The 27,032-nt window shown below is 35.5% G+C and overlaps 1 protein-coding gene across 3 annotated transcripts in view; it reads left to right on the forward strand.

Moving 5' to 3' along the window:
* Nucleotides 1–27,032, forward strand: part of GRM1 (glutamate metabotropic receptor 1) — a 421,403-nt gene that overhangs the window by 363,450 nt on the left and 30,921 nt on the right. For all 3 annotated transcript variants that reach the window (XM_063097650.1, XM_063097651.1, XM_063097652.1), the window contains exons 6-7: nucleotides 3,933–4,059; nucleotides 17,867–18,797. In XM_063097650.1, coding sequence (XP_062953720.1) covers nucleotides 3,933–4,059; nucleotides 17,867–18,797 — 1,058 coding nt within the window. The remainder of the gene's footprint in view (nucleotides 1–3,932; nucleotides 4,060–17,866; nucleotides 18,798–27,032) is intronic.

Here is a 27,032-nt window from a genome sequence, read left to right on the forward strand (position 1 = left end):
AGAAGCAGCTGTGAAGATAGAAAAGACAAATCCCATATTACAGATGTTGTATGGCAAAAGTGCACACACTTGGTGGCAGCATAAAGAAGTGATTTTAAAAACAGCATTTAAGCAGCCCCATTTTTATTCTGTATTAAAAGGATAAGTTATTAATTTATTTATTGTCATTTAAAAGCTAGTGTTAAATAATTTCCATGTGCCAGTTACAGAATCTACTTTCGCCCATCATCCTGCATAAGCAACTTTGTCTAGTATTTTCATCATTTGAAATTACAAACTAGTAGTACTAATTTTACAGGGAGGAAAAAGATAAAGCTGGTTGAAGTGACATACAGTAATTTGTGTTGGCTCTTGCTCTACTGCTTATTCTAATTAAAATAAGAAAATAGCATTCATTTATTAATTTAATTTTTCTCAAATTATTTGTGGAAAAGCTATAATATGGAATGTAAATTTTCCATCCCTATTCTGAGGACAGGTATGAATTTTTTCAAACAAGTCTTAATTTGATTCTACTTTCAAGTTATTTGTAAGTAAAAGAAGAAAAAGAAAACCTTTAATATTTGCTGAAAATATTTTGTCATTTTATTTTCTTATGTAGTTCTAAAAAAGTGGTATAAATTTTAACCTGATTTACAGGAAGGTAATTTTCTTACTATGAAGACTAGAGTTGTTATTATTTTAAAGTATTTATAATATCTACAGTTTACTTTCTGACTTTGCATATGGGAATATTTGGTAATTTTTAATGTGTTAGGGAGAGACTTCTGCTCCTATACATGAGGGTCCAGACTTAGCCTTCTGCTGTAATCAACGAGAAATCTTTATAAAATATATGAAACAACTGTGTTTGGTCATTGGAAAACAGTACATGACCTTGATCCCAGAGAAATGAAAGGAAAGAAAGTAAACTCTAAAATCACGAGGCTTTCTTCTTGGGCAATCTCCTGATTGTTGCTCAGTGAAAGAGAACACAAACAGAGCTTTGCTATCCTGCTAATTTAAAAAGACAGAATCAGAGTTTGGAGAGGCCATTGCAGCTAGAATATACAATACACAGCATGGGAGAAATGGGATTTACGCAAAGAAAAAAGCAAAAAAGAATCCCAGAAGTTAGCACAGGAGTTCCCTTAAGTATTTGATTGAATATCAATCTGCATGTGAGCAAAGTAAAATTTTGAGTTCAGGTGAAGAATGATAACTACAGAGTTGGATTCCCAGAGCTGATACAGAGCCAAGAACTGGCCCAGTTTTCATCATCCAGAGTAGAGATATCTTGTCGAATACCAAGAAATTTAGTTAAAGACCCCTGAAGGGTCATATCTTAATAATAAGGCTAAACTATTCCTAGAGAAGAGACTATTCTAGACTCATCCTAAAAGATTAAAACCAAAGGTCAAAAAGAGCAAATTGAGCTGTAAGTGACTTAACTTCCTGCCAGAACAAAGTCTGATATTCTGGAAAGAAAGAAAGAGAAAAAGAGAGAGAGAGAGAGAGAGAAGTTAATTCAGCACACTATACTGTAAATGCATACAATGTCCAGCACCTGGTCAAAAATTTTTAGACATTTGACAAAGTGGGAAAATGTGATATTACCAGAATAAAAATCAAGCAATATGAATAGTTCCATAAATTACATTGATGATGTAATTAGCAGTCAATGACATTACACAACTATTACAAATACATGATAAAAAATTTAAAAGACAACATAAACATAATGAGAAGAAAAATGGACATACAGTCTTATGCCACATGATGAGATTTCAGTCAATGATGGGAGCAATAGGCAATCCCACATAGCCTAGGTGTGTAGTAGGCTAAACCATCTAGGTTTGTGTAAGTACACTCTATAATGTCTGCATAATGATGAAATCATCTAATGACACATTTCTCAGAACATATGTCATTCAGTGACTAATGCTGTAAAAAAAAATAGCAAAATGGAAGTTATAGAGGTGAAAAATAAAATATCTAAGAAAGAATATTTTAATGGATTGGATTAACAGTGTATTAGACACTACAGAAATAAAGATCAGTGAACTTAACAACATAATAGAGATTAGCCAAATGAGGCATAGAGAGGAAAAAATCCAAAAACTAAAATAAATGAGCAAAATCTCACTAACTTGTAAAGTAATTTTAAGGGGTACAAGTGCACCTGAAGCTCCTAAAGGACATAAGGGAGAAGTGGGTCAGAAAAAAAAAATCAGGAAATAATGGCTGTAAAATATTTGAAAGCAATAAAAATGTAAACCTAAATTCATGAAGCTCAAGAAAACACAGATTATAATTAAGTGATACAAAGAAAAACATTAATGTTATCCAGAATAAAAAGACAAGTTACATAGAGAGAAACAAAATAACAATTGCAGAAGACTTCTCATCAAAAACTTACATGAGGCAAGAAAGAAATGACGTCTTTAAAGTACTGAAACAGAAAAAAAAAAAACACTGTCAACTTAAATTTTAATACCAAGTGAAAATATTATTTTTGAAAAATTAAGGCAAAATAAAGACTTTTTCAGACAAGAAAATCTGAGAGAAGTCATATGCTCAGTCCAGCACTGCTGTAAATGTTCCAGAATGCTCTTCAAGGGGAAAAAAATAATTCCAGGCAGAAATTTGGGTTTATGCAAAGTAATTAACAGAATCAGAATTGGTAAAAGTATGGGTAAATATAAAATATAATAATGCTTTTCTTATTTTAAAATTTTATTTCAAAAATAATAGACCATTTAAAGCACAAATTATAACGATTTTTTATAAATTTGTGTGTGGGCATGTGGGGGGAGTATAAAATATGTATAAGTTAAATGTATTAAAACAACCCAAATGATAGAAGGGAAAAATGGAAGAATATTTCTGGAGTGTTCTTACATTATACGTGAAATAGTATAATATTTGAATGTAAACTGTGATAGGTGTACTTTGTTAGTCCTAGAGCAACCACTAATGAAAAACAAAGAGGTTTAGCTAGTAAGCCACTATTGGGGATAACATAGAATACTAAAAACAAACAAACAAAAAAAATAAAGTAACAGAGAACAGATGGGACATATAGAAAAACATAAAGAGATAATTGATTTATATCCACCCATGCTGATTATTGTAATAGATGTAAACATACAACACAATAAAAGGAAGAAATTGTCAAACTGGTGATGAAAGCATGACCTAATTATGTGCTGTCTACAAGAGACTCACTTTAAATGAGGTGTGTTTTGATGTTTATTTTTATAGTGTGTAAGTGTGGAAGTGTTTACCAAACAAATTGAAAAAGATGGAAAGTTTAAACTGCTCAGTAACATGCAACTCTTCAGTGATTGTAAAAACCAGTAATTTTTCTTCCAACAATTGATGTGATCTTTTGAATTCATTAGAGCAAGTCAGACAATGTTTTCTTAGTTATCACTCTGTTTTTATGTATATAAAGTTGCTCGAGTGAAATTTTCTATAATTCAGTTTTTCATAATAAAAACCAAAATTTCATAATTCTTCAGTTTTTGTGAATTAATAACATTTTATTTTACAGAAACTTCTGTGGTTAAACCTTACTTGCTTTTTTAGAGAGGAAAATTATATAACTTCTACTTTTTTTGAGAGAAGTTAATAAATATTACTAGAGACAAGGATACAAGTGAAGTGTTTCACTTTTTAACTCCATAAAAATAATGTAGTCAATTAACTGTATGAAAGAAATTATTATTGAAAAGCTTTCAAACTCAGCATGGAATGAATTAACATTCACATCTAAACTCTAAGATAACTAAGTATATTCTAATGCACATTCTTAAAGTCCCTCAGCATATAGAATTTTTTTTAAAACTTAGTTTTAAAAAAAATCATAATATTAAAACAACTTCTTACCTAAAATAGAAGCCTTTTGAGGAAACCATCTTTGAAACATATGAAATGTCCTTATGTTGCAGGTCATACGCAAAGGAGAAGTGAGCTGCTGCTGGATTTGCACGGCCTGCAAAGAAAATGAATATGTGCAAGATGAGTTCACCTGTAAAGCTTGTGACTTGGGGTGGTGGCCCAATGCCGATCTGACAGGTAGGTGGAGCTACCTCACTTGTGAACCTTGTCCCTGACTTTGGCCTTTCCAATGTGCCCATCTTTCGAATGTGAGCAATTAGTTTCTGTGTTTTCAATGTTAATTTACAGTGCTTTCTAATTCTCAAATCAGAGAAAATGTGCAAACCTCTTTTAAGTTTTTCATAGTCTGTATTGAAAAGAAAGTTCATTTAAATCTAAATAAAAGCGATATATATGGAAGGATATTCTATTACAGAGCTGTTTTCAGTTTTTTTAAAAAAATTATATTTGAAGGTATTTCTAGCCACCTGAATTTATATTTGCTTTTTTAAAAATCTTTTTTTAAATTGAAGTATAACAGATTACATATATTTGTGGGGTAATAAGTTGACTATCAATAGTTGTGTACAATATGTTATGGTCAAATCAGGATAGTCACTTTATTCATCATTACAATTTGTAATCATTCTTTATGTCTCTTAACCAATTTTTCATTAATTTCTCATTAATTCCCCTCTCTTCCCCCCCTCCCCTTTTCTGCTTTTAGTAACCACAATTCTGCTCTCTACTTCTAAAAGTCCAGTGTAATATTGTGAATGTTTTTGTTTTTGTTTTTTTCTTGACTATTTGTTTATTTATTAACTCAGCTCCAACTTATGAGTAAGGACATGCAGTATTTCTCTTTCTGTGCCTATGTTTGCAAACATTTCTTGAACATCTGTTATGTGTAAGGCACTTACTATGTGTAAGTGCCCTAAAGGTACAAAGATAAATAAAACACAGTCCCAGCTTTTATTTTGCTTAACCTACCAGGAAAGAAACGTGGAAAATTATAACATAATTATTAATACAATACAGGTATTTACAGAGTAATGTAAAGTTTGTTAGGCAGGCAAGGAGAGGAAAGAAACTCCAGACAGAAAGTAGAACATGGCAAATATGAAAGTTTACAATAAGTCTGGGGAAAACCATGGAACAAGTACATGGGATTTGTTGGTAGACACAAGGGCCTGGTAGAGAAGTGGTCAGAAATGAGACTGGACAAGGACACTGGTGGTGGCCGGTGGAGTGCTTCTGTGTGACCTCCTCCTACATGTTTGGACTTTGGCTTTAAGCACAGGAGAACCACTGAAGGATTTTTAAGTGGTGAATGACTTCATGATAGCTGGGTTTCAGAAGGATGCCCCTGGTGGCACCTGCAGAGACTAGACTAGAAATAGAGAAATTAGGAAGCTGTGGCATTGGTCCAAGTAAGCCATTTCAAAAGATGTGGACTAGCTGCAATAGTAATGCAGAGGAATAACTGAATGTAAGATATGACCCACTAGTAAAGCCATTGGGACTCAGATTAATTGATCATATGAGTTTATAAATTTCCTAAGAGCAATATTCTTACGTATGAATTTTGTTTTCCACAGACCCTGGTATCAGCTCACAAATGAGAGGTGTTTCAAAAATACTTCTTACACATTTTAAGAGTCATAGAGCCATAGAGACTTCGTCATTAGAATAATCTAATCTTTCATTTTAGAAAGAGGAAGAAGAGGCCTAGAGAAGTGAAGTTACATACCCAAGGTTATGCAGTTATGTAGAAGTGGAATCCAGTACTAACTACTGATTCCACACCTCCCTGGGTGCTGTTGAAAATTATGAGAGGGTAACAGTCCTGATAGCTGTTTACTTTTTTACTTCTTTTCAAATAAGGATATGAAAGTAAGAAACTTGGTGGTTTATTCAAAGCACATCAGAAATGGCTGGGTAAGTAGAACTAGGTCAACTAAAATTATACTAAAGTTATATTACCTTGTAAAATGTTAATCCTGCTAGGAAAAAGATAAACTGAGTATCAAAAATCTTTTAGAAATCACCTAGTACAAAGGCCCTTTTTAAAGAAAAGGAGATTAGATCAGAATCTTTTTGAAGGTACAAAATGCATCTCATCTTTTTATTCCCTAGCTAAAAACTGGCTTTCAAACTTTCATCAGCCTAAAATTTACCCAGGAATTACTTGCCTCCAGATATTCCTATTTGCTAGTTCTGGAGTAGGACCCAGTAGATCCTAATGCAATCAGTCCTTGTTCCACCATTGAGAAACATTACTCTATGGTACATAGCCTGTTGTCTTGAACATAATAGCTGCCTAATAAATGTTTGTTAAATGGAGAGAATCAGATAGAAAAAGGGACTCACTCAAGTCATCCAGGTAAACTCAGTTGGCTAATAGAAAAATCACAATGAGAATCCAGGGTTTTTTGTCCCTGGGTGTAATGTCTTCTCACTATGCTATTTATCACATGTTTACATGCAGTGGACTGGCTTGGAAAAGCTTTTTCAACCTTCTTTGGGACTCCAGCCTTCCCTCCACTCATTTTTTGTTTCTCTTCCAACCTTTATCCTCCTTTATGCTTATGCTTCCTGCTGAGCCTCTTTTTTTTTTTTTTTTGTATAAGCAGGTCCGCTTAGATCGCCATTGTGTTTGAGAGCTAGCGCTGACTTAAGAGTCATTTCTCTTTGCTATTTGACCGAGATCATAGCTGATTAGGAAGAGTGACCTCTTTCTCAGTTTGATCAAAAGTCTACAGTCCTGGCTTTGAGATACAAATGTTTTTCTCATCTACATTCTTTTGGGCTTCAAACTTTTCTGACTTATCTGTTTTCACTTTTAATTAGGGTTTATCTCATAAAAAAAAAGCACTTCTATTTTAAAACATTAAAATAAAAAAAAAAAAACTTTTGTAAAAGACCTAACATGCTGTCATAATGGAAATCAAAGTCATATATTTTTTTCCATTGTGGGTATCTTGTCCACCAAATGATTACCACCATTGATTAGGGCTCTTTAACTTGGTAATGTATAAAAACAAAATCCTTCTTGACTATAAATACATAAATATTAATAGAATTGTCTTTCTAAAGATTAGTGTACTATGAAATAATATGCTATATGTGTAAAAGTCACTTTACCATTCAAATGAGTTGAGCCAGGCAACAGCTCAGACTCTGCCTTTGTCTAATAACAGGCAAACAGCTACTCTTGGATCATATATCCAGAGTGTTTTATACACCTTAACATCAGGATTTTCCAGAATCTCTCATACTAGTTTACACCTACATTTTAATGCCATCTGTTGAATCTGCATTTCTTTTAGTTTCACGCATGACTGGAGAATAAGATCTCACTTGACCCTTACTTGATGCCACGTCAAGCACAGAGCCAGGACACAGTACGTGGCCATGTGTTGTTGGTGTTGCCATGACCGCAGTAGCTATGGAAAGATAAAATCCACAGACACAGAATACCAAAAATCAGTAGAAATATCAAAGAGTAAATGCATTGCCTGTAAGGAAGAAGGTGTTTGGTTTTCATGAGTGAATTTTTTTTTTTTTTTACTAAATTTTAGTTAAAATGAGAAATCATTCTTCTTCAAGAAGTGTTTTTTTTTTCTTAACTGAAGGTAGAGATTATTAAAATATACTTAAAATCACTTTAACAGATAGCTACTTTTTATATTCCAAAGATTCTAATATCAGTGAACATGTTTATAAGTGATTTTTAATTTTCATTAGCATTACTATTTTGTTATAAATAAAAATTGGTATATTTCTTAGAAGAAACACTTTTTGAAGGTGTTAATAAGTATCTCATATTTCCTTCTTGGTAAAAAGCACATTTTAATTCAGCATTTAAATTTCATGCTTGTTTCTTATGATGCATAAACAGGGATATCTTCTGTCATGATATATACTTGACAATAGTTTAACAATTTGTGGACCAGTTATATGTAATCTATTACTACTTATTTGTAGTATAAGAGGATTCCTCAAAAAGACAGACTACACTAAATATTCTCATTAAAAGGCAGAAAACATTAAGTTATAGAAATTAACTAATTTTAAGTATTTTTCTGCATCACAATAGTTTCTGTGACCTCTCACACTACTATCTACTAATTTATTTAATTCTATAATAAACATCATGACCTGTTTTGTGCCAGGCATTTTTTGAGAAACTGGGGACATATAGGTGAGTGAAGTAAGGTCTATATCCTGAGGTAGGAACTTCATATAAAACTAGACATGTAAACAGTCAATTGTTATATATGTCTCACGATAGGCGTATGTGCTAAGGTCATATGAACACATATGAGAAGGGATCAATTATTTTTCCCTGGGAAGAGAAAAGCCATCATAGACGAAGAGGCATTTGATCTGGATTTGAATTATAAACAGAATTTTACCTTGTAGGTGACTGATACTAATGTAACAACATTAAGGAAATCGTTCTGATGAAGCCTTATGCAATCATGAAATAGTATTACAAATGTAATGAACTGCCCCAAGACACTTTGGGTAAATTAATTGTTGCTTTTCTTTATTTCTTAATGATGACCTAATTGGAAAGAAGTCTGACATTAACGTTTAGCTTCCTCCCATACATTTAGACTTTATGAGCGCCCCAATATTTTGTTCAAAAATTAGAAGTAGCCCTTTGTCCTCAGATCAGAGTCATCACCACTTCTCTTTAATTTTGCTCTATCATTTATAGTCTGCTTAAAGGAAACTGACTTGTCTGATGGCTCTGAGTTCTCCTGGATAACTATAGACACTTGCCAGGTTCTCCACTTTTCAGACTGCAGATTTAGTCTGCACAACTCCCATATAGTCCTCTCCCTTTGAGTGCTAGGGGTTAGGTAGGCTCGGGACACTACTCACTACTGGTTGAAGGCAACCACCACCCCTTCTAGTCTTGGGATACCCAAACACACCTGGGGGTAGATAACTCATCTCCTTAAACCTCAAAACAGGACATGCACAGACAAAAAAACCCCACCATACATTACATTATGTGTGTGAACCATATGGACATTACAGGTAACTACCTGAAATTGGCAAAATTAATGCTTCTCAAATTTCAGAAGTCTAAAAAAATAAGGAAAGAAAAGAAGAAGAAAAAACCTTCGAAAAGCTTTTTTCAAAATGTAAATTATTGGTCCCAATCTACAGGTGATTCTGTTTTGGGTGGTCCTTAACTGGCATTGAGGAGTCTGGTTTTGAAAAGACTGACATATTGAAAATAATCTAGGAGCTTCCCAAGAGATAAAGTAATCATAGTGGAGCTTCATATACGTTTCTGGGTGTTGTCATGACAAAATGTTACTGTTACAGCACAAGGATACTTATATCCTCTTAGTACAAGCACATTTTTTTTTCATTTGTATATCCTGCTGTGTAGGATAGTTACTTTACAGCTAGACTTGGACAACTTTATGATTATCTGTGGATATGCCTTAGTATCTGTCTTTGACTTTTGGCCACATAGGGGAATTTGGATTTCTGTTATATAGTTTAAGGTTTGAAACTCCATTGGTGACAACCATATCAAGTTTGCTTACTACTGGATTTCACCTGGCCATGACTGACAGGTGATAATGATGAACGATTAGACAGCCTCACTTGGCTACATGACTTGAGATGGAAAAAAAGACTCCATTGGGAACTTCTGCCTTGAGCTTTCTCGAAGCCAGTCTTCATCCTACAGATCTTGGTAGTTCAATTCACAGATGAAATATATTCATATGTGATTGTGGACCCTACAGAGCTTGCACCTGGATTATCTCTTGGTCTCTTGGTGCTGACCTGCACTGTCTTTCGCTCACTGTATTATACCTTTTTTTCTTTAAATGAAAACATGGGTGTGTTCTGTAAGTTTCTGAATCTTTTCAAATACCTGAACTTATGAAATCTTTGCATTATACAAAGAGTATCTTTATTGGAACAGGTAGTGTAACATAACTTTATATTATTTCTCAAGTTGTCTCTACTAACAATAGAGAATTATTATAATTGAATTATTCAATTAGAGTGATGATTAGTAACATTTAGGCATAGACAAATTCCTATTACTACTGAGGGAAAGTGTAAAAATGGACTCAGATTTCAATAGCTTTAAAATAGTAATGAAAAAAGTATAAATAAGAAAGGTTACACAAAGGAGAGTATGATTTATACAATCATCTTCTTATGATGATCTTGCACAGACGTCCATTCTGTGGTCATAGCTTGCTCCAAGGTCCTTGGGTCAGCAATCAACTTCCATGGACTTTTTGCTTCTGGAGGATTTCTGCAAAACCTCCGTTTAAAATCACTAATGGGTGTAATCTTCAGCAATATTAAAGTTTCCTTTTATTTTTCCAGAGGGTTGGGAATGAAGAAGACACCCTTGCAAAGTTTAACTTCATGAATAAATGTTCCAATAAAAATGTCCTCATATAACTGAATTCATAAATTGAAAAGTTCTAGCTAAGAAATACAAAATTTAGTTGTATTTAACCAGTGTGAAGATGTGGCTTTTCAACAGGGGAATGCTTCAATCCATGCAGAAAGTAAATACACTATTTGAACTAGTACATATTCATAAATTATAGAAAGGACAACTGTATACAATCCATTTGGAGATGCTAAAAGTGTTCTTTAGCAATTTTATCAGTTAATGCCTTATCTTCACAATTTTTCCAGATTAATTTCATTACAAATGAAGCATGAACTGGCCACATCTTCTGCTATTCAGGAAAAGTTTTTACATTAGTATTTAATTTTGTGGCCAATTTGTCCCTCCTGAAAAAAGTTGTTTCATTTTTTTTTCATGAGGATTTTATCCAGTATCTGTTGGATATTTTATCTGGTGAAACCAGATAGACACTCTAGTTTTACCAGTATTATTTTCATGGATCTACAACACGATCATTCTGAAATGTTTTTCAGAATATTTCTTCCTTCCTTCCTTCTTTCCTTCTTCCTTCCTTCCTTCCTTCCTTCCTTCCTTCCTTCCTTCCTTCCTTCCTTCCTTCCTTCCTTCCTTCCTTCCTTCTTTCCTTCCTTCCTTCCTTCCTTTTTTAATTCCCGCTTATGACTAAGGATATGTTGTATGTCTCTGTCTGCCTTATTCCACTTAACATAATTTTCTCCAAGTTCATCCACGTTGCTGCAAATGGCAGAATTTTGTTCTATTTTTATGGCTGAGTAGTATTCCATTGTGTATATATAACACATTTTCCTTATCTGGTTGTCTGTCAATGGACATTTATGTTGGCTCCATATTTTGGCTATCATAAGTAGAGCTGTGATGAATATGGGAGTGCATGTATCCCTTTGACATGACGATTTCCATTCCTTTGGGTATGTAGCAGTGGGATTGCTGGATTCTACCTATGGCAGTTCTACCTGTAGTTGTCTGAGAAACCTCCATACTGTTTTCCATAATGGCTGCACTAATTTATAGTCCCGTCAACAGTGTATAAGGGCTCCCATTTCTCCACATCCTCATCAGCATTTGTTATTCTTTGTCTTTTCAAAATAGCCAGTCTAACTGGGATGAAACGATATCTCAGTGCGGTTTTGATTTGCATTTCCCTAATGCTTAGTGATGTTAAGCATTTTTTCACTTATCTGTTGGCCATCTGTATGTCTTCCTTTAAGAAATGTCTATTCAGCCCCTTTGACCATTTTTTTCTCAGGTTACTTATTTACAGAAAAGTTGTTTGAGTTTCTTGTATATTCTGGATATTAATCTCCCATTGGATGTGTAGTTTGCAAATATTTTATCCCATTCTGTAGGTTGCATTTTCACTCTGTAGATTATTTCCTTTGCTGTGCTGAAAGCATTTTAGTTTCATATAATCCCGTTTATTTTTTCTTGTGTTGCCTGTGCTTTTCAGGTCTTATTCATAAAGTCTTTACCTGGTCCTACACCCTGAAGTGCTTCCACTAGGTTTTCTTCTAGAAGTTTTATAGTTTTGGGTCTTATATTTAAGTATTTGATCCATTTTGAGTTGATTTTGTTATATCATGTGAGGTACAGATCTAGTTTCATTCCTTTATACATGAATGCCTAGTTTTCCCATTATCATTTATTGAAAAGACTGTCCTTTCCCCAATGTATGTTCGTAGTGCAGTTGTTGAAGCTTATTTGGGTGTAAATATGTGGATGGATTTCTGGGTTCTCTATTCTGTTCCATTGGTTCATGTGTCTGTTTTTATGCCAGTAAAATGCTGTTTTGGTTACTATACCTTTGTAGTATAATTCGAAGTCAGGTAGTATAATGCCTCTGACTTCATTTTTTTTTTTTTTTTGCTCAGGACTGCTTTGGCTATTTGGGGGTCTTTTGTGGTTCGTTATGAATGTTGGGAGAAGTGCCTGGGTGCCCTGTCACTCCTTGGCTGGTATGGATGACTCTGGGCAGATATGTTGGCATCCCAGCTAGTGTTCTGTGACCCTGATATGTGTACTGGGGTATAACAAAGCTCCTTAGCTTAAATGGATGACTCTGGGTCAGGTTTCTTTTTCCTCCCTGCAGGCGCAGACTCCTCCTGAGTCCTTGCTGCTCCCAGTTGGTGAATTGGTTGGTAGTAGCTGGTAATGTTCCTCCTTCTCTATTTGCCTGTCCTGGGTTTATGTGCTCACCAACAGCTCCGTGTATGTCCCTTACCAGGTCAAGGCAGTTTCTTGGGCAGTACAAGTAGTTCCCACCCCCAGGTGCTGGAGCAGCATAATTCCCCCTGTGTATTAGGCCACTGGGTCATAGGGCTGCACTTGCTCATCTCTTTCTGGTGGCTCTGTGGATTTGTCATTATTATTAACAAAGTAATTTTTGTTGTTTTATGAGACCCTTGGGTAAGGACTTTTAGTCAGACCAGTCTACTTAGTATGGTCATGTCCAATATATTTAAATTATATTTCTAAAGTATTTTTATAGTATTTATGCTTTCTACAGTACCTCTTGTACTAAGTCTCAGCCTTTATGAAAGCAATTATTTTAGGTAACATTAAGACATCAAGTAATTAATTTTATTGTTTGCTTTCAAAGAGTATCTAAAGACTTTAAACATTTTTTTATATCATATTAAATAAGTGAATTATTCTGGAAGCATGCCAGATATTAGTTTATGTATCCGCTTCTTTATTTTAGCAATTTAGTATGCCATAGAGGAGGCACAATTCAGTCATTAGGATAATTTAGATTGATGTAAAGTATTGGAATATATAATATTGACTGACTGCGTATTGTATGTCAAGCCTAGTAGTTTGCCTGTTCATTTTTAGTATAGGACCCATAGTAAAATAATATTAAGTCAAGATTTAGTATTGAGATGTTCAAAATTCTGTTCTGAGCAGGTACATTTCTTGAATGGCATGAACACAATCCTTATATTCACCTTCATTGATTAAGTTTTATAAAGTTGTACTATGAGTATTACATCAATGGACAGTAATATGGAAAGGAGAAGTAGCAATAATTTATAATTAGTTAATTAACTAGTAGACGATGTTGGGCAGTTTCTGTTAGTAACAGGAGTTTATTACATACAGCACAAGACCTAAATGTGTTTTACTAATTTAGTTTGTGTCTGCAATTGCCCTAGGCAAGGAGACTAAACATTCACTATTGAATTAAGGGGTTGAGTTTAATGGGTGAATTAGTTATCTGTTGATGTATACCTAATTACCCCCAAATTTAGTAGCTTAAATCAACACACATTTATTATCTCACAGTTTCTGGGGGTCAGAAACATGGGCACAGTTTAATTCGGTCCTCTGCTTTATGATCTTTCATAAGGCTAGAGATGGGGTCTAATCTGAAGGCTTGTTAGGGGAAAGGTACACTTCCAAACTCACCTATGTGGTGGTTGGCAGGATATAATCCTCAAATGTTGATGGACTGAGGTCCTCAGTACTTTGCATTTGGTTGGGGGAGACTGCCCTTAGTTCTTTGTCATGTGGATCTCAGTAGCATGGCATGTTGCTTCATCAGAGCCAGCAAGAGAGAGTTTGCTAATAAGATGGAAATTATTACCTTATATAACAATCTTTGAAGTGACATTCCATCAACTTTGCTATATTCTATGGACTAGAAGCAAGTCACAGGCCCTGTTTATACTCAAGAGGAGGGCATTACAATAGAGCATATATACCAGTAGGAGGGAATCATTGGTGACCGTCTTAGAAGCTGCCCACCACCATGGACAATGGTTCTTTGATCAATGCCAGTTGTTAGTTAGTTCACCTACAGGATAGTGTAGCCTTTTCATACTTATACAAAAAGAAAGATTCAAAGTAATCTAGGTACTGATGATGATCTATACACTTATGTGCTCTGTTCTAATTCATCCTTCTATTTCTGTGGAGTCTTTTCTTCATAGGGATTCTGGGACAAGAGCTATTTCTTGGATGATTTATTGAATTATACATAGTGTAGGTATTTAATGTTTAGAACAGCTATAGTCTGGTCATGTGTGGAAACTGTAGTATATCTTATCTTGAAGTAGATCCTACCTATTAAATTTGTGAGTTTTTTATCACAGAAAATAAAGAAGCATTTTTCTAATAATAATCTCTAAGTGCCAGTTTTAGGTTGAGACATAGGATTGTTTTCGCTATTTGAGTGGTTTTATTAAACCAAAATATCTGATGTTCTATTAGTAGTGCAATTATTGGTAGAAATCAGGCACTCATATCAATAAAAGAAGAGATCTTGCTTGCCTTGGGAATTCAGGGGAAGAATGGGGAGTTCTTGGGTGTCAGTGTCTCCCCTGGAATTAAGTTATTAGACACATTTTAGGTAGTTGTCCTTCTGAATTTTAGCCAATGTTCTTTAAATGACATTTCTGCTTGCAGTAGCTATATGTTTTCTTATCTATAGCTTCCCAAATCATAGAGAATAGATGCCATTTTAGTTGATTTACCTAAACATTCATAATTATATCAATTTATAGCTTATTTATTTTTTAAGACTATCTTGAAATGTCTAGTCACATATCAGATATTTTAGTAATTTTACATTTCAACTTTTTTTTTCCTGTTTGATTCCACTAATTCAGGAGGTCTAAGTCCATATACAGAAGGAAATGATATGGTCCTTCTGATGATAGTTATTGAATCTATCTCATAACTATTTTAAAGTTTCCTCAAGTTTATCTTTTATCTCTAGTTTATAACTTTGAATATTTATTAAAAGAAAAGCTTTCTGAAATGCCTTATGTAATACATTTTCTATTTTTACTTTTGAAATAGTACACTGCTGGGTTATTTAAATCTTCTCTTTTCTACTTTGCTGCTCTTAAACATTTTCCTCCATGAGAGGCTAACAATTAATTAAATTAATTGGGATACATTTGTAGGGCAGACAATGAGTAATAAAAATCCTGAATTCTATAGCACATAGTTTGCTCTGTATCCCTGAAGTTTATGGAAATCATTAATTACAGCTCCTAATTTGGCTCTAAACCAGAATTTTAATTCAAATATTATAAATCTAAGTAAGTTATGTTCTAGAAATTTTAAAATTTGTTTTTTTTTTCCTAGTGAAAAATCAGAGGACAGAGTAGAGCATTTAGACAGCTAAAGTTGCGTAGAAAAAGAGAAATACCAAGAGGATAGCTTTCAGAAGGTTATGAAGGCTTTGACAATAATTGCATTTGTATTTGAACTTTTTTGCAGCCTCAGTATGCCAGTTAGAGCTAATTATTGACTATTTGGTATTTTACCTCCTAATTTGTTTAGAGCTCTTCTTATATATTTTAATTTATTAATTTTGTCATCGCAAAGTTTTTATTATGGCCATTGTTATAGATCTCTATGTATCATCTATTTAGCCTTTATCAGGAAAACAGAAAGATTTAAGATTGAAGTGTGACTTTATATAGGAAACAGAAGTTCTTCCAGGAAGAGGTTGAGACTTAGACATAGAAATATCCCTGACCCACAAGGAAGAGAGGCCGCTAAGTTCACTGAAGAGTGCGTGCTTGTGAATGCTGTCGTAGATTCCCAAAACAAGCAAAGTGTAGGAAGGCACCACACAGTCATTATCAAAGTGATCTTTCACAAATTAACAATACAGAAAGTACCCTTATAAAGATTTTCTAAGAGACCTGAGGCTAAGAGTGACCAATTACTTTTTACAAATCGTTCATCAGTTTAGCAAATCACCAAACAGTAGCACCCAGGGCCAGCTTGGATTGGACACTCTCAGGCCTACACCTCCATCTCATCTCTATGGACCACACCATCACATGTTCAATAAGAAAGACAAATCAAAACAAAACCAAAAAGAACATAAAACAAGATTTTGTATATATAGATAAACAATAGCAAAAGCAATGAAAGCATCAGGGGAATAAGTATCTCTAAAGTAAAATGTTTGTTGACTTTATAAAAAGCTTATGTCTAATTACCAAATAGTCTACCTCAAAACCAAAAGGTTGCATTACTTAATATAGAAATATAGGTGCAACTACCTTACAGAAAGACCTATGTTTCATGACCTTATACAAAGACCTATAGGACTGCAAATCCTAGGATAACTAAGTAGATTCTGCAATAAGAGCTCAGTAAAATCAGCCAAAGCTAGAACACTGTGAAGACCCACTCCCACGGTAGAACTTCTAAAGGACAGAGTTTGGACACAAGGGGCCCGGTGGGTGAACCTGCTGGTGAGAGGGTCTCCTGGAAAGTTACCAAATGAGGGTTTTCAAATGATCATGATGAAATCTCTAGAAATATGAAACATGGTGGACTAAAGAAATGAAATTTTAAAAATCTGAATGCATTGCTTACTATAGTGAGAGCTGTGCTAGTAAAAATATAAAGACTTCTGAGCAGAAAAGACTGCTCATCTTATACAGGGTTTTTGGAAAGCACAGAGTTTAGTGGTTGATAAACTTTCAGAGTATGAGCTGGTTGACATCATCTGTAGAAATGTGATCACTTTTGCGAGACTGTTAATTGGTTGGTACTCATTGACTGAAATGAGCCTGTCCCTGACTGGGTAATTATCAGAAGCAAGGGCTGACACTGATTGGTTGGCATGCAAAACCATGTTCACAGAGGCAAGTTGTTGTCCATCAATTTAACAGGTTTAAAACAGTTTCCAGTGGTTCCTTGTTTCCATGGCTACAGAATAATGAATCTTTTCTTCAACTTGTGAATATGTTTTTATTCTCACAGTTTGGGAAATACTGGTCCAAGCCAAATGCAAAATCCTGGGAAGGGGTGGTCTTCAGAGCCTGAAAAAGTTTCCTTTCACTCTGAAATACAGGGGGAAAAAAAAAAGATTTTATTCTCCATCTAGTGGGACAAGATAAGCCAGGCATTTAGGAAAACAATGCTGGTTTCTTTCCAGGAGAGATTTCCTGCTTCTTTGGTATGCCTATTAGAGGCTATTTACTCAAAGGCCCTCAAATACCAGATATAGATTGCGCATGACTAAAGGGGTGAGATTTAAGGTGAGTAGTACAGTTATGTGGTTAACAGGAGAATGCAGAGACTTCAAAAGAATTAAAATTTAATTTATGTTTAAAATACTCTGCTGGGCAAAAAATATTTTTTCTATGAGCTGGAATTGTCTATGAACAATGACTACATAACTTATTACTAACTTATTAGTAATTTATTCTATTATGTTATCACTATTAAACCTTCACTGGAAACAGTTGTTGCTTTTTTCTCACCTTTTTCTGAAAGTGTAGAACTGAGTTCCATCCACAGAGGCATCCACTTATAATGCTGGTGTTGAAAAAAAAAAAAAAGATAAGTTTATAAGTTCAAGTATGTTACATTAAGCTTATAATGAGATTAGGTTTGGGGACACAATTGTCCAGGAAAAACAATGGTGTATATCTATGTGTGTAATAGTGGGGCATTTTTTAAAGCATAAAATAACACAAATCATGAAGGACGTAAATGTAGCTGTGTCTCTGTAGCTAGAAAGTACTGTTGCTCTTGCTCAGCAGAAATCTTGGAATCACGTTACGATGATTTTTCTCATCACAGGCTGTGAACCCATTCCCGTGCGCTACCTTGAATGGAGCAACATAGAGTCGATCATAGCCATCGCCTTTTCTTGCCTGGGCATCCTTGTTACCTTATTTGTCACCCTCATTTTTGTGCTGTACCGGGACACACCGGTGGTCAAATCTTCCAGTCGGGAGCTCTGCTACATCATCCTAGCTGGCATCTTCCTTGGTTATGTGTGCCCTTTTACTCTTATTGCCAAACCTACTACCACGTCCTGCTACCTCCAGCGCCTCCTGGTTGGCCTCTCCTCTGCCATGTGCTACTCTGCTTTAGTGACCAAAACCAATCGCATTGCACGCATCCTGGCTGGCAGCAAGAAGAAGATCTGCACCCGGAAGCCCAGGTTCATGAGTGCCTGGGCCCAGGTAATTATTGCCTCAATTCTGATTAGTGTGCAGCTGACCCTCGTGGTCACTCTGATTATCATGGAGCCCCCCATGCCCATTCTGTCCTACCCAAGTATCAAGGAAGTCTACCTTATCTGCAACACCAGCAACCTGGGTGTGGTGGCCCCTGTAGGCTACAATGGACTCCTCATCATGAGCTGTACCTACTATGCTTTCAAGACCCGCAACGTGCCCGCCAACTTCAATGAGGCCAAATATATCGCCTTTACCATGTATACCACCTGCATCATCTGGCTAGCTTTTGTGCCCATTTACTTTGGGAGCAACTACAAGATCATCACTACCTGCTTTGCAGTGAGCCTCAGTGTCACGGTGGCCCTGGGGTGCATGTTCACTCCCAAGATGTACATCATTATTGCCAAGCCTGAGAGGAATGTCCGCAGTGCCTTCACCACCTCCGATGTGGTCCGCATGCATGTCGGCGATGGCAAACTGCCCTGCCGCTCCAACACTTTCCTCAACATTTTCCGAAGAAAGAAGCCAGGAGCAGGGAATGCCAAGTGAGTGATCTGAACTGGGTTGGTCTCTCTTGTCTTTTCTCTTTCTCTCTCTCTCTCTTTCCTAATTTCTTCTATTTGTCTAAAGTGTTTTCCTCCATTTCCTCCATGTCTGTCTGTCTCTGTCTGTCTGTCTGTCTCCCTTTCTTTCTTTTCTTTTCTTCCTTTTCAAATCTCAAGTTCTGTTGCAGTGGGAATGCAGAAGTAAAGTCCTCTTTGTTTTCATTCGTTTGAAAGAGCAAGGAGCCTGAAGCAACAAACTACCGAGCAGATCCTCATTTCTGCCTAGAGGGTGAAGCTTCAGCTCTGCTGTAACGTTTTCCCTTCACGTGGGTCCTCCCTCCATGGGGCATCAAAACACCTCTGGGGGCCGAGCCCGTGGCGCACTCGGTAGAGTGCTGCGCTGGGAGCGCGGCAACGCTCCCGCCGCGGGTTCGGATCCTATATAGGACTGACCAGTGCACTCACTGGCTGAGTGCCGGTCACGAAAAAACGACAAAAAAAAAAAAAAAAAAAAACACCTCTGGGGTCTAGGTTGGAGATCCAAACACTAGTTCTAATTTCTAGTTTAGGCAATGGTTGAAGACAGCTTCTGATTTATTTATATCATTCTGGAACCAATCTGGGGTGGAGGGGAAGGAAACTAAGCACCTGGGGAAATTGTCATTTCAAATTTGATTGCAACCAAGCACCATGTCTGTCCTGAAATAAGATCCCTTAAGCAACTATCTTATCATATTTCTCCTACTTATTGAACTTTAATGTATACTGTAATAAAGATATTCCACAATGCTGCACATAAATTGGGCTGTCTCTCCACTGCAAGATCATGATGAAAATTGTTTCTCACTCACAAAGCACCAAAAGAAATAAGGAATCAGATAAAGGTGATGAGCCGAAACTTGAGAGTTGGTATGCACATCAAAGTCCAGATGATTCCTATTCTGATAATTCTTCTGAGTAATTTTTGTCATGAATACATTCCTATCTTTTTCCTGACTTTGTTTTGAGAAGAAACATATGATAAAATTTGCATGGGTCGTCTCTTTCTGACACGACATATGCAGATATGCTTTAAGTTCTTAAGGTAATTGAATTATCCAAAAATTAAGCAATTTTCCTCATTAGCAGTATTAATTTTACTCTTGGAAATAATTCTTTAAAAATGAAGAATTTTAATAGTAATTATTATAACATTTGCATCATTTTATAACTATTCCATCCACCTGAACCAGTCAGCAAGGTAAGGGGGAGTGGTGGTGAACGTTATTTTTCCCCATTTTATAGATGAGGAATTAGCCACTATGAATTAGTGTGACTTTTAAATGTAATTCCACTTAGCCATTCTTTGCCTAGATCTTAACTGGTATAGAATTTATTATCTTAACGTGTCAAAAAATTTACATGTCTTAAAATTGTTTTTTGTTTCTTTTTTTTATTCTTTATTTGCCAAGCAGCAACACGGGCACCTTTTACAGAAATCATATAATTTGAGAATCTGATGAAGGTGACTTTAGGAAAACATATCTTTGAAATCCATGAAATTATTATTTCAAGTAAAGACCTCCCTAAGATTTATCAAAATTAGGATGAAGACAATAATCTATGCCTATTTATTGCTATATCAATTTTAAGTTGATCATAAGATTCTGATTATAAAAGTTGCTTAGTCATTTTTGTCTCCTTGTCATGATATTCAAGCTAGCCAGCATCCCCTCAATAGCAACTTCCTGGCAGAGAGTCATCAGCAAGCATGAAAGCAAAACAATAGTGTCATGAAATGAGAAGAAAAAAAAAAAAAGAACATTAGCCACAGTGTCCAGACGTAAAATGGCATTATAACAATTTTCATTAAGAGGGAAGGAGTAAGAAGGAACAAAATGGAAAGAAAGAAGATACTATTTAAATTGGAATGTTGGTAGGGATTGAGTTTCCCCTCATTGCATCACATATGATTTTATGAGGGTTCCATTATACCATCCATCATTACCCAGCTCCATGTTTCTAATTTTTCTGCCTTTATTATAGTTCTTTTGAAACTTGCATGTGATTTTTGGTCATGAGTCATTCCTGAAAGCTGTCCTTCTAACCGCTTAATGAAAAGAGAGAACTTATATAATCAATATATCTTGTGTTGGTGCAAAGAAATATGCATTTCTGAAAGCACTCCTAGTGATTCTATGTACCGGCAGATGTGGACACTTTTCCAAGAGAACCGTGACTAATCAGTAGCATTCAGTGCTCGCTGCTGGGATGAAATGGAGCTATCGAATGTTACCTTAACAATGTTTAGCATTCTCTAGCAGCCAGGAATTGCTACAAGAGATCACGGTCTCACAGCTGGAAGTGATTCTCTTATAATCTGAAAACGTTCCCTTCACTATTGTGAATTTAGAAATTAATTTCATTTGGGATCTTGCTTTTGAAAGAAAAGTCAGCTTGGTCTAAATTAACTGGCTTGATCGTTTTCTTTTCTTTTCTTTTTTTTTTCCTTTTTTGACTGGTAAGGGGATCGTAACCCTTGGCTTGGTGTCGTCTGCACCATGCTCAGCCAGTGAGCGCACCTGCCTTCCCTATATAGGATCTGAACCTGCAGCCTCGGCGCTAGCAGCACTGCACTCTCCCGAGTGAGCCACGGGGCCAGCTCTGGCTTGATTGTTTAAGAAGTGCTGGTTTCATCAGTAAATTGTTTAACTGTTAGCTGTAATTTATCATTAGTTTATTATAAAAAGTATATATTTAATTAATAATGTAACATTCAGCTTTCTTAGTATACTTTGTAGCTTTTCCAAGGTGCACCATGCAAATGAGCTGACTCCCAGAGGATATATGGGGCTAAATTTCTAGGGAAAACAATCATTTGTTTACTCAGTTCTCTCATTCATTCTGCTGTTGCTTCTGTTGTAACTGTATGGGACTGTAATTTTAAAATACAACAATAATCTCGGTGCTCTTGTTTTTACCTATTTTATTGCCATTTTATGTTCTCTTAGTTTGTATCCAAAGTTACAAATGCCACAAACAATTTAATATTTTCTGCAACAGTAAAAACCTGGCAGAGTTTTGCCAACTAAAGCAAGGGGATTAAAACTCTAGAGAACACATCACCCAATGAGTTTATTACTATTTTGGATGTGTAATTCCTACATTTATGGTGTACTGTGGGTGTTCGGCAGTCTGCATATGTAGTTATAAACACAGAACAGATGCTGTAATGAAGAGTTTCCAACTGATCTATCTGTTTGAATATTGTTCTGAGTAGTTGCAAGTCCAATGGCATTCTCACCACAGCCTGTTTCTGAGATACACAGAAGGGATGATGTCGCATGTCTGTTTTTGCAAAGTTTACTTCAATTTTTTATTTTATTCACAGCCACATGTCTGGCCCAACCAAAGTTGTAGGCACTTGCTTTACATTTCTGGAGTTTAACTTAAGAGGATTTTAATTAATAAATTGGGTATTTGGGTTATTTGAGTTATTTCTAGTCAGAAGTCCTTTTAGGCATAACCCTACCCTAGAAGATCAACCTAAGTTGCCTTTGACACTTCTACTTTCTTTAGCTTTTATTTTAATGTAATTGAACAGGATAATATTCAGGCCTAAGCTAATAGGTAAATATCAACAAAATTCTCTTTCTTGATAATAGAAGAAACAGAAATCCTTGGACATTCATAAGTAAGTAATTTATTTAGATCCAAGTTATTTATCACTTCATTTTAAGGCAAAATTTAAATATTATGTAAATGGCATACTTCTTTTAAAAAGTGATTGAGAATGACTAAATGCCAAACTAACATTTCTCGTTATTTGCTAGATAAATAACCTCAGTGAGTGCCAAACAATTTGATGGCACATGGAGCAGGAATGTGACAGTACATACCTATGACCTTTTGCATGCAAAATTGCATGCAAAACTAGAAACAAGTACAACCCCCCCAAAATGCATCAGATTGATATGAGGTAGTAATTTTAAAGCATAGGTTCCTAAGTAAATAAAATATCATTATGCTCCTGCGATTGTTTCTTAAGCATTTGAACATATGTTTTTACTGAGTGCAAGAGCTAAGTGAAATACTAAATGGAATGATGCTCTGAGGAAATTTCCCTGTTGGTTCTCTGCTAGAAACATATTTTGTCCATAAGTAGAGGTAAATAAGCCTACAGCATTCATCATTATGCCTTGGGCAAACATTTTGATTTGTCTTTTCTCCTTTGGTTATGAAAGGTAATATGATAATGAGCCAACAGATATCATAGTCAAAAGTAACATATTCTTTTCAATAGCAAGAACTCATTTGCTATTCTGGCTCATAGCTAAGAAAATCTGTCATCTTGAAATTATTTTTTCCTTAATCATACAATATATTGCTTTGAAAGTTAAAATCATTCACTTGATTTTATAATAAGCATCAGAAGGTTTTATTGAAGCATTTGCTATAGAATTTTACTACTTGATAGTAATATTTATTGAGGATCTACTGTTCATTCGTTTGTTATGCAGTTAATCATTGTTTCAATAGTAAGCTTAAAAGCACTTAGATACTTGATACTGTGCTAGATACTATTCAGGTTTAAAAAGATATAAGAGGTAGGCACTGCCTGCACCAATCCCACAATATTGTAAGGGAGACACTCAGAAACACAACTAAATATACTGTTAGATGACATAATAGAGGGCCAATATAATATTTTGAGTTTCCAGAAAATAAAGAGATAAGATGCAGCTAATGGAGCAGTATCTGTGGAAGGATGGAAGAGATTTCCTAGTAAAGTAGTGTTTGAACATGAACTTAAAGGATATTTTCAACAGGAGAAACTGTGTTATGATGAGACCATTTCACATATAGAAAATAATATAGGTGAAGATTCAGAAATATTATTGCATTTTTGGGCCACAACATGGAGGTTGGTATGTATGAAGCACATGGAGAGGTGTAATGGTGAGTAAACTTGTAAATGCAGGAAGAGAATAGATTATAGATAATGATTAATGTTCTAAGAAGATGTTTAGATACTTTCTCTGTAAACCACAAGGTGCATGCATTAAAGGTTTCTGTGAAGTTTTATCATCATATGTAAGTTTTATGGGAAGAGATTGACTATAGAAAGACTAGTTATTAGAAAGAAGGACAACCTGAAGTCAATAAACAAAAGGTAATCAAAAGAATGGGGGACACAGGAGAAAGCAGTATCATGGAAACCAAGGAGGAGACCATCTTAATCTGCTTGGGATACCATAACAAAATACCATAGAATGCATGACTTAAACAACAGAAATTTATTTTCTCACAGTTCTGGAAGCTAGAAGTCTGAGATCAGGGTGCCAACATGGTACGTTTCTGGTGAGGGTTTCCCCCTGAATAGCAGAGAGCTTCCCTGCTGTGTGCTCACGTGATCTCCTCTTTTTTGTGTATGAGCACAGGGACAGAGAGCTCTAGTGTCTCTTCTTATAAGGGGATGAATCCTATCCTAGGATCCCCGTTCTTACGATCTCATCTAAACATAATAAACTATTACCAAAAGGCCCCATCTCCAGATATGATCTCTTGGGGATTAGGGCTTCAACATATAAATTTGGGGGAGACACAAGCATTCAGTTCATAACAGACTGTTTTAATCAGATAGAGCTTGAGATCCAGTCCTTAGAATCACCTATGATGTACCTTGAGAGGTTCCGGTGGCGTGATCTAGATAGAAATCATACTGCAATTAGTTGAGGAGTTTGGCATTAAAGGAAGAAAGAAATTTAGATAGTATTTAAGGAGACTGAGCAAGAAGGGGGAATGGCATAATAGTGAAGAACCTTAAGCTTGTTTGTAATATCTGAGAAAGAAGCCAACAAAGAGAAAAAATGGAAACACAGAAGAGATCGTGTGATTTATGCTGGAAGGCCTGACCCAGAGCTGTACTATTACAACAGAGTCATTTGATACCAATTGACAACTGTGACAATAGAAGTGCCAACTCTAAAGAACATAAGGATATTTTGTTTGGAGTAAAGCCTTGTGCCCCTTGAATAATCAGGCCAAAATACCTTCACTCTCTGAAAGATGCAACACTTTATCATTATCTAAGAGCACTGTAGGCATAATTTAAGATGAACATAGCTTAGTAAGTAAATTGTGTATGGAGGAAGATGCTGCTGACAGAGACCACCTGGAGAGGCCACATGCTCAAGTGCAGGGGTGAATGGCCTCAGGACAAGGGGGCTGGACACAAATTGGCCCCTATCTAGTGTAGCAAATTTGCAGTCTCCTTCATTTCATTATCTTTTCTTCTTGTAAATAACACTCTCATTCTGCAAATAACACAGAAAATATTCATGTTTTATGTTTTCAAGTTCTAAACTGAGACCATGGTACAGATTATGCTGCAGCTTCAAAGAGAACATATCTTCTTTTGAGTCTAGGTCACCTTCTATATTTCTTTCAAATTCAGATAAACTTGTATTATTGACATGTATTCAAGTTCTCAAACTTAATATTTTAGTCTTGTGTGCTAACAATGTATATAGTTTTTTAAATGAATTCAGAAATATTCTCATATGATTATCCATAACGGCCCAAGGTGGGTACATGAATGACACCATTATGTAAATAAAGGAACAGAAGTTTGGGGAGCTCAAAGCCACTTTTATAAGAGGAAGAAAGGAAACTGAACATTTCTTTCTGAATAATGTCATTCCTTTTTATCGCTTAATAGCTCCTAATTTTTGTTACTACAATAATGTATCCATTTCATTCATGCATTAAATAAAATAAATAAGACATGAAGCCTGCCCGCAAGGAGTTTGTAGTTTATTGGTATAGCACACCATTACAATAAAATTGGGTGAATCAAATGATAAGAAACAGTAGAATGTGGTGATTCACGTGGATGACTTCCAGAGTCAGACGTGTTAGTCAGTTTGGGATGTTACAGTAAAAATATCATAAACTAGAATCTTAAACAGCAGAAATTTGTTTTTCATGGCTCTGAAGCCTGGGAAGTCTGAAATCAGACCTATTTACCTCTCAAAGCCTCCACCTGCTAGTATTATCACATTGAGGTAGGACTTTAACATAAAAATTTTAGGGAGAAGCCAATATTTATTTAGTCCATAGCTGATATCTATTGAGTCATCTGTTTTTTTTGAAGCTACTAGTCCTTGGGCAAATTGCTTGGCTTCTGAGTTTTTTAGTTATATAAATGGAATAATAATAGTTCTTATCTCATAGGGTTGTTAGGAAGATTGAGAACATTTTATAAAGAGCATAGCACAGTGCCTAATACAGAAAAAAAATCTTAATAATTATTAGCTAGTGACATTAAAATTATAAAAATATGAGAGAGTGTATGGAAGTTCATATACCAGTATAAAACTCTTTATTACACCTTTAAGTAAAGAGAGTTCTAGAAATTGGGGATATAAATTATGATCATCAGCTCATTACATTCATGCTTTGCAGAATGAAGGCGCTGAATATTTACTGAGAGTGGAGGCAGGCAAGTGTTACTCAGTGTGAGATGTATGTGAGGAAGAACACCCTGTTTGATATGGCTTGGAAACCTGTCCATGCTTGTACCCAGCTAAAGAAAGATGAGGTCATTTTCATTCCATCTGTTAGCCTTTGTGTCCAGTGTAAAGTGTTACCTACTCAACAGGGAAGCAGGCCATGTGAACAACATGTTTGCTCTTGCTAGTCCAAGAGCAAAAAACATTGACAGTTTCCAGAATGAAGAAAATAAAAAGAAAGTAATGTGGGCTTGGAAGCTTCAGATCATAAGAACAGAGCCTATAGGCTCATTAATTAGAATTCTAACTGCAAGTTACAAATGCTCACTTAAGCTAGCCTATACAAAATGGGGTGGGGCAATTTATATAAAGAATATAAGGAATAATATCAGGTATCATATTACAAGGTCCAGAATGTTTCTAGGCTGCATAGCAGACTGGGATCCCAAGTAGAAAGGCTGCAGATCTCTGTCTTCTGTTTCTCTACACATGTGACTTCTTCATCATCACCTCACAGACGTACTTTGATGGAGTTTGGATGTGTTGTCCCCTCCAAAACTCATGTGGAAATTTGATCTCCAATGAGGCAGTGTTGGAAACTGATTGAGTCATGGGGGCAGATCCCTCATGAATGGATTAATGCTCTGACTGGGGGAGGGGAGATTAATGAGTGAGTTCTTGCTCTATTAGTTCCCGTGAGAGCTCATTGCTTAAAAAGACCCTGGCACCTTCTCTCTCTCTC

This window comes from Cynocephalus volans, chromosome 5 (genome assembly GCF_027409185.1).
Source record: "Cynocephalus volans isolate mCynVol1 chromosome 5, mCynVol1.pri, whole genome shotgun sequence".
NCBI classification, from domain to species: domain Eukaryota; kingdom Metazoa; phylum Chordata; class Mammalia; order Dermoptera; family Cynocephalidae; genus Cynocephalus; species Cynocephalus volans.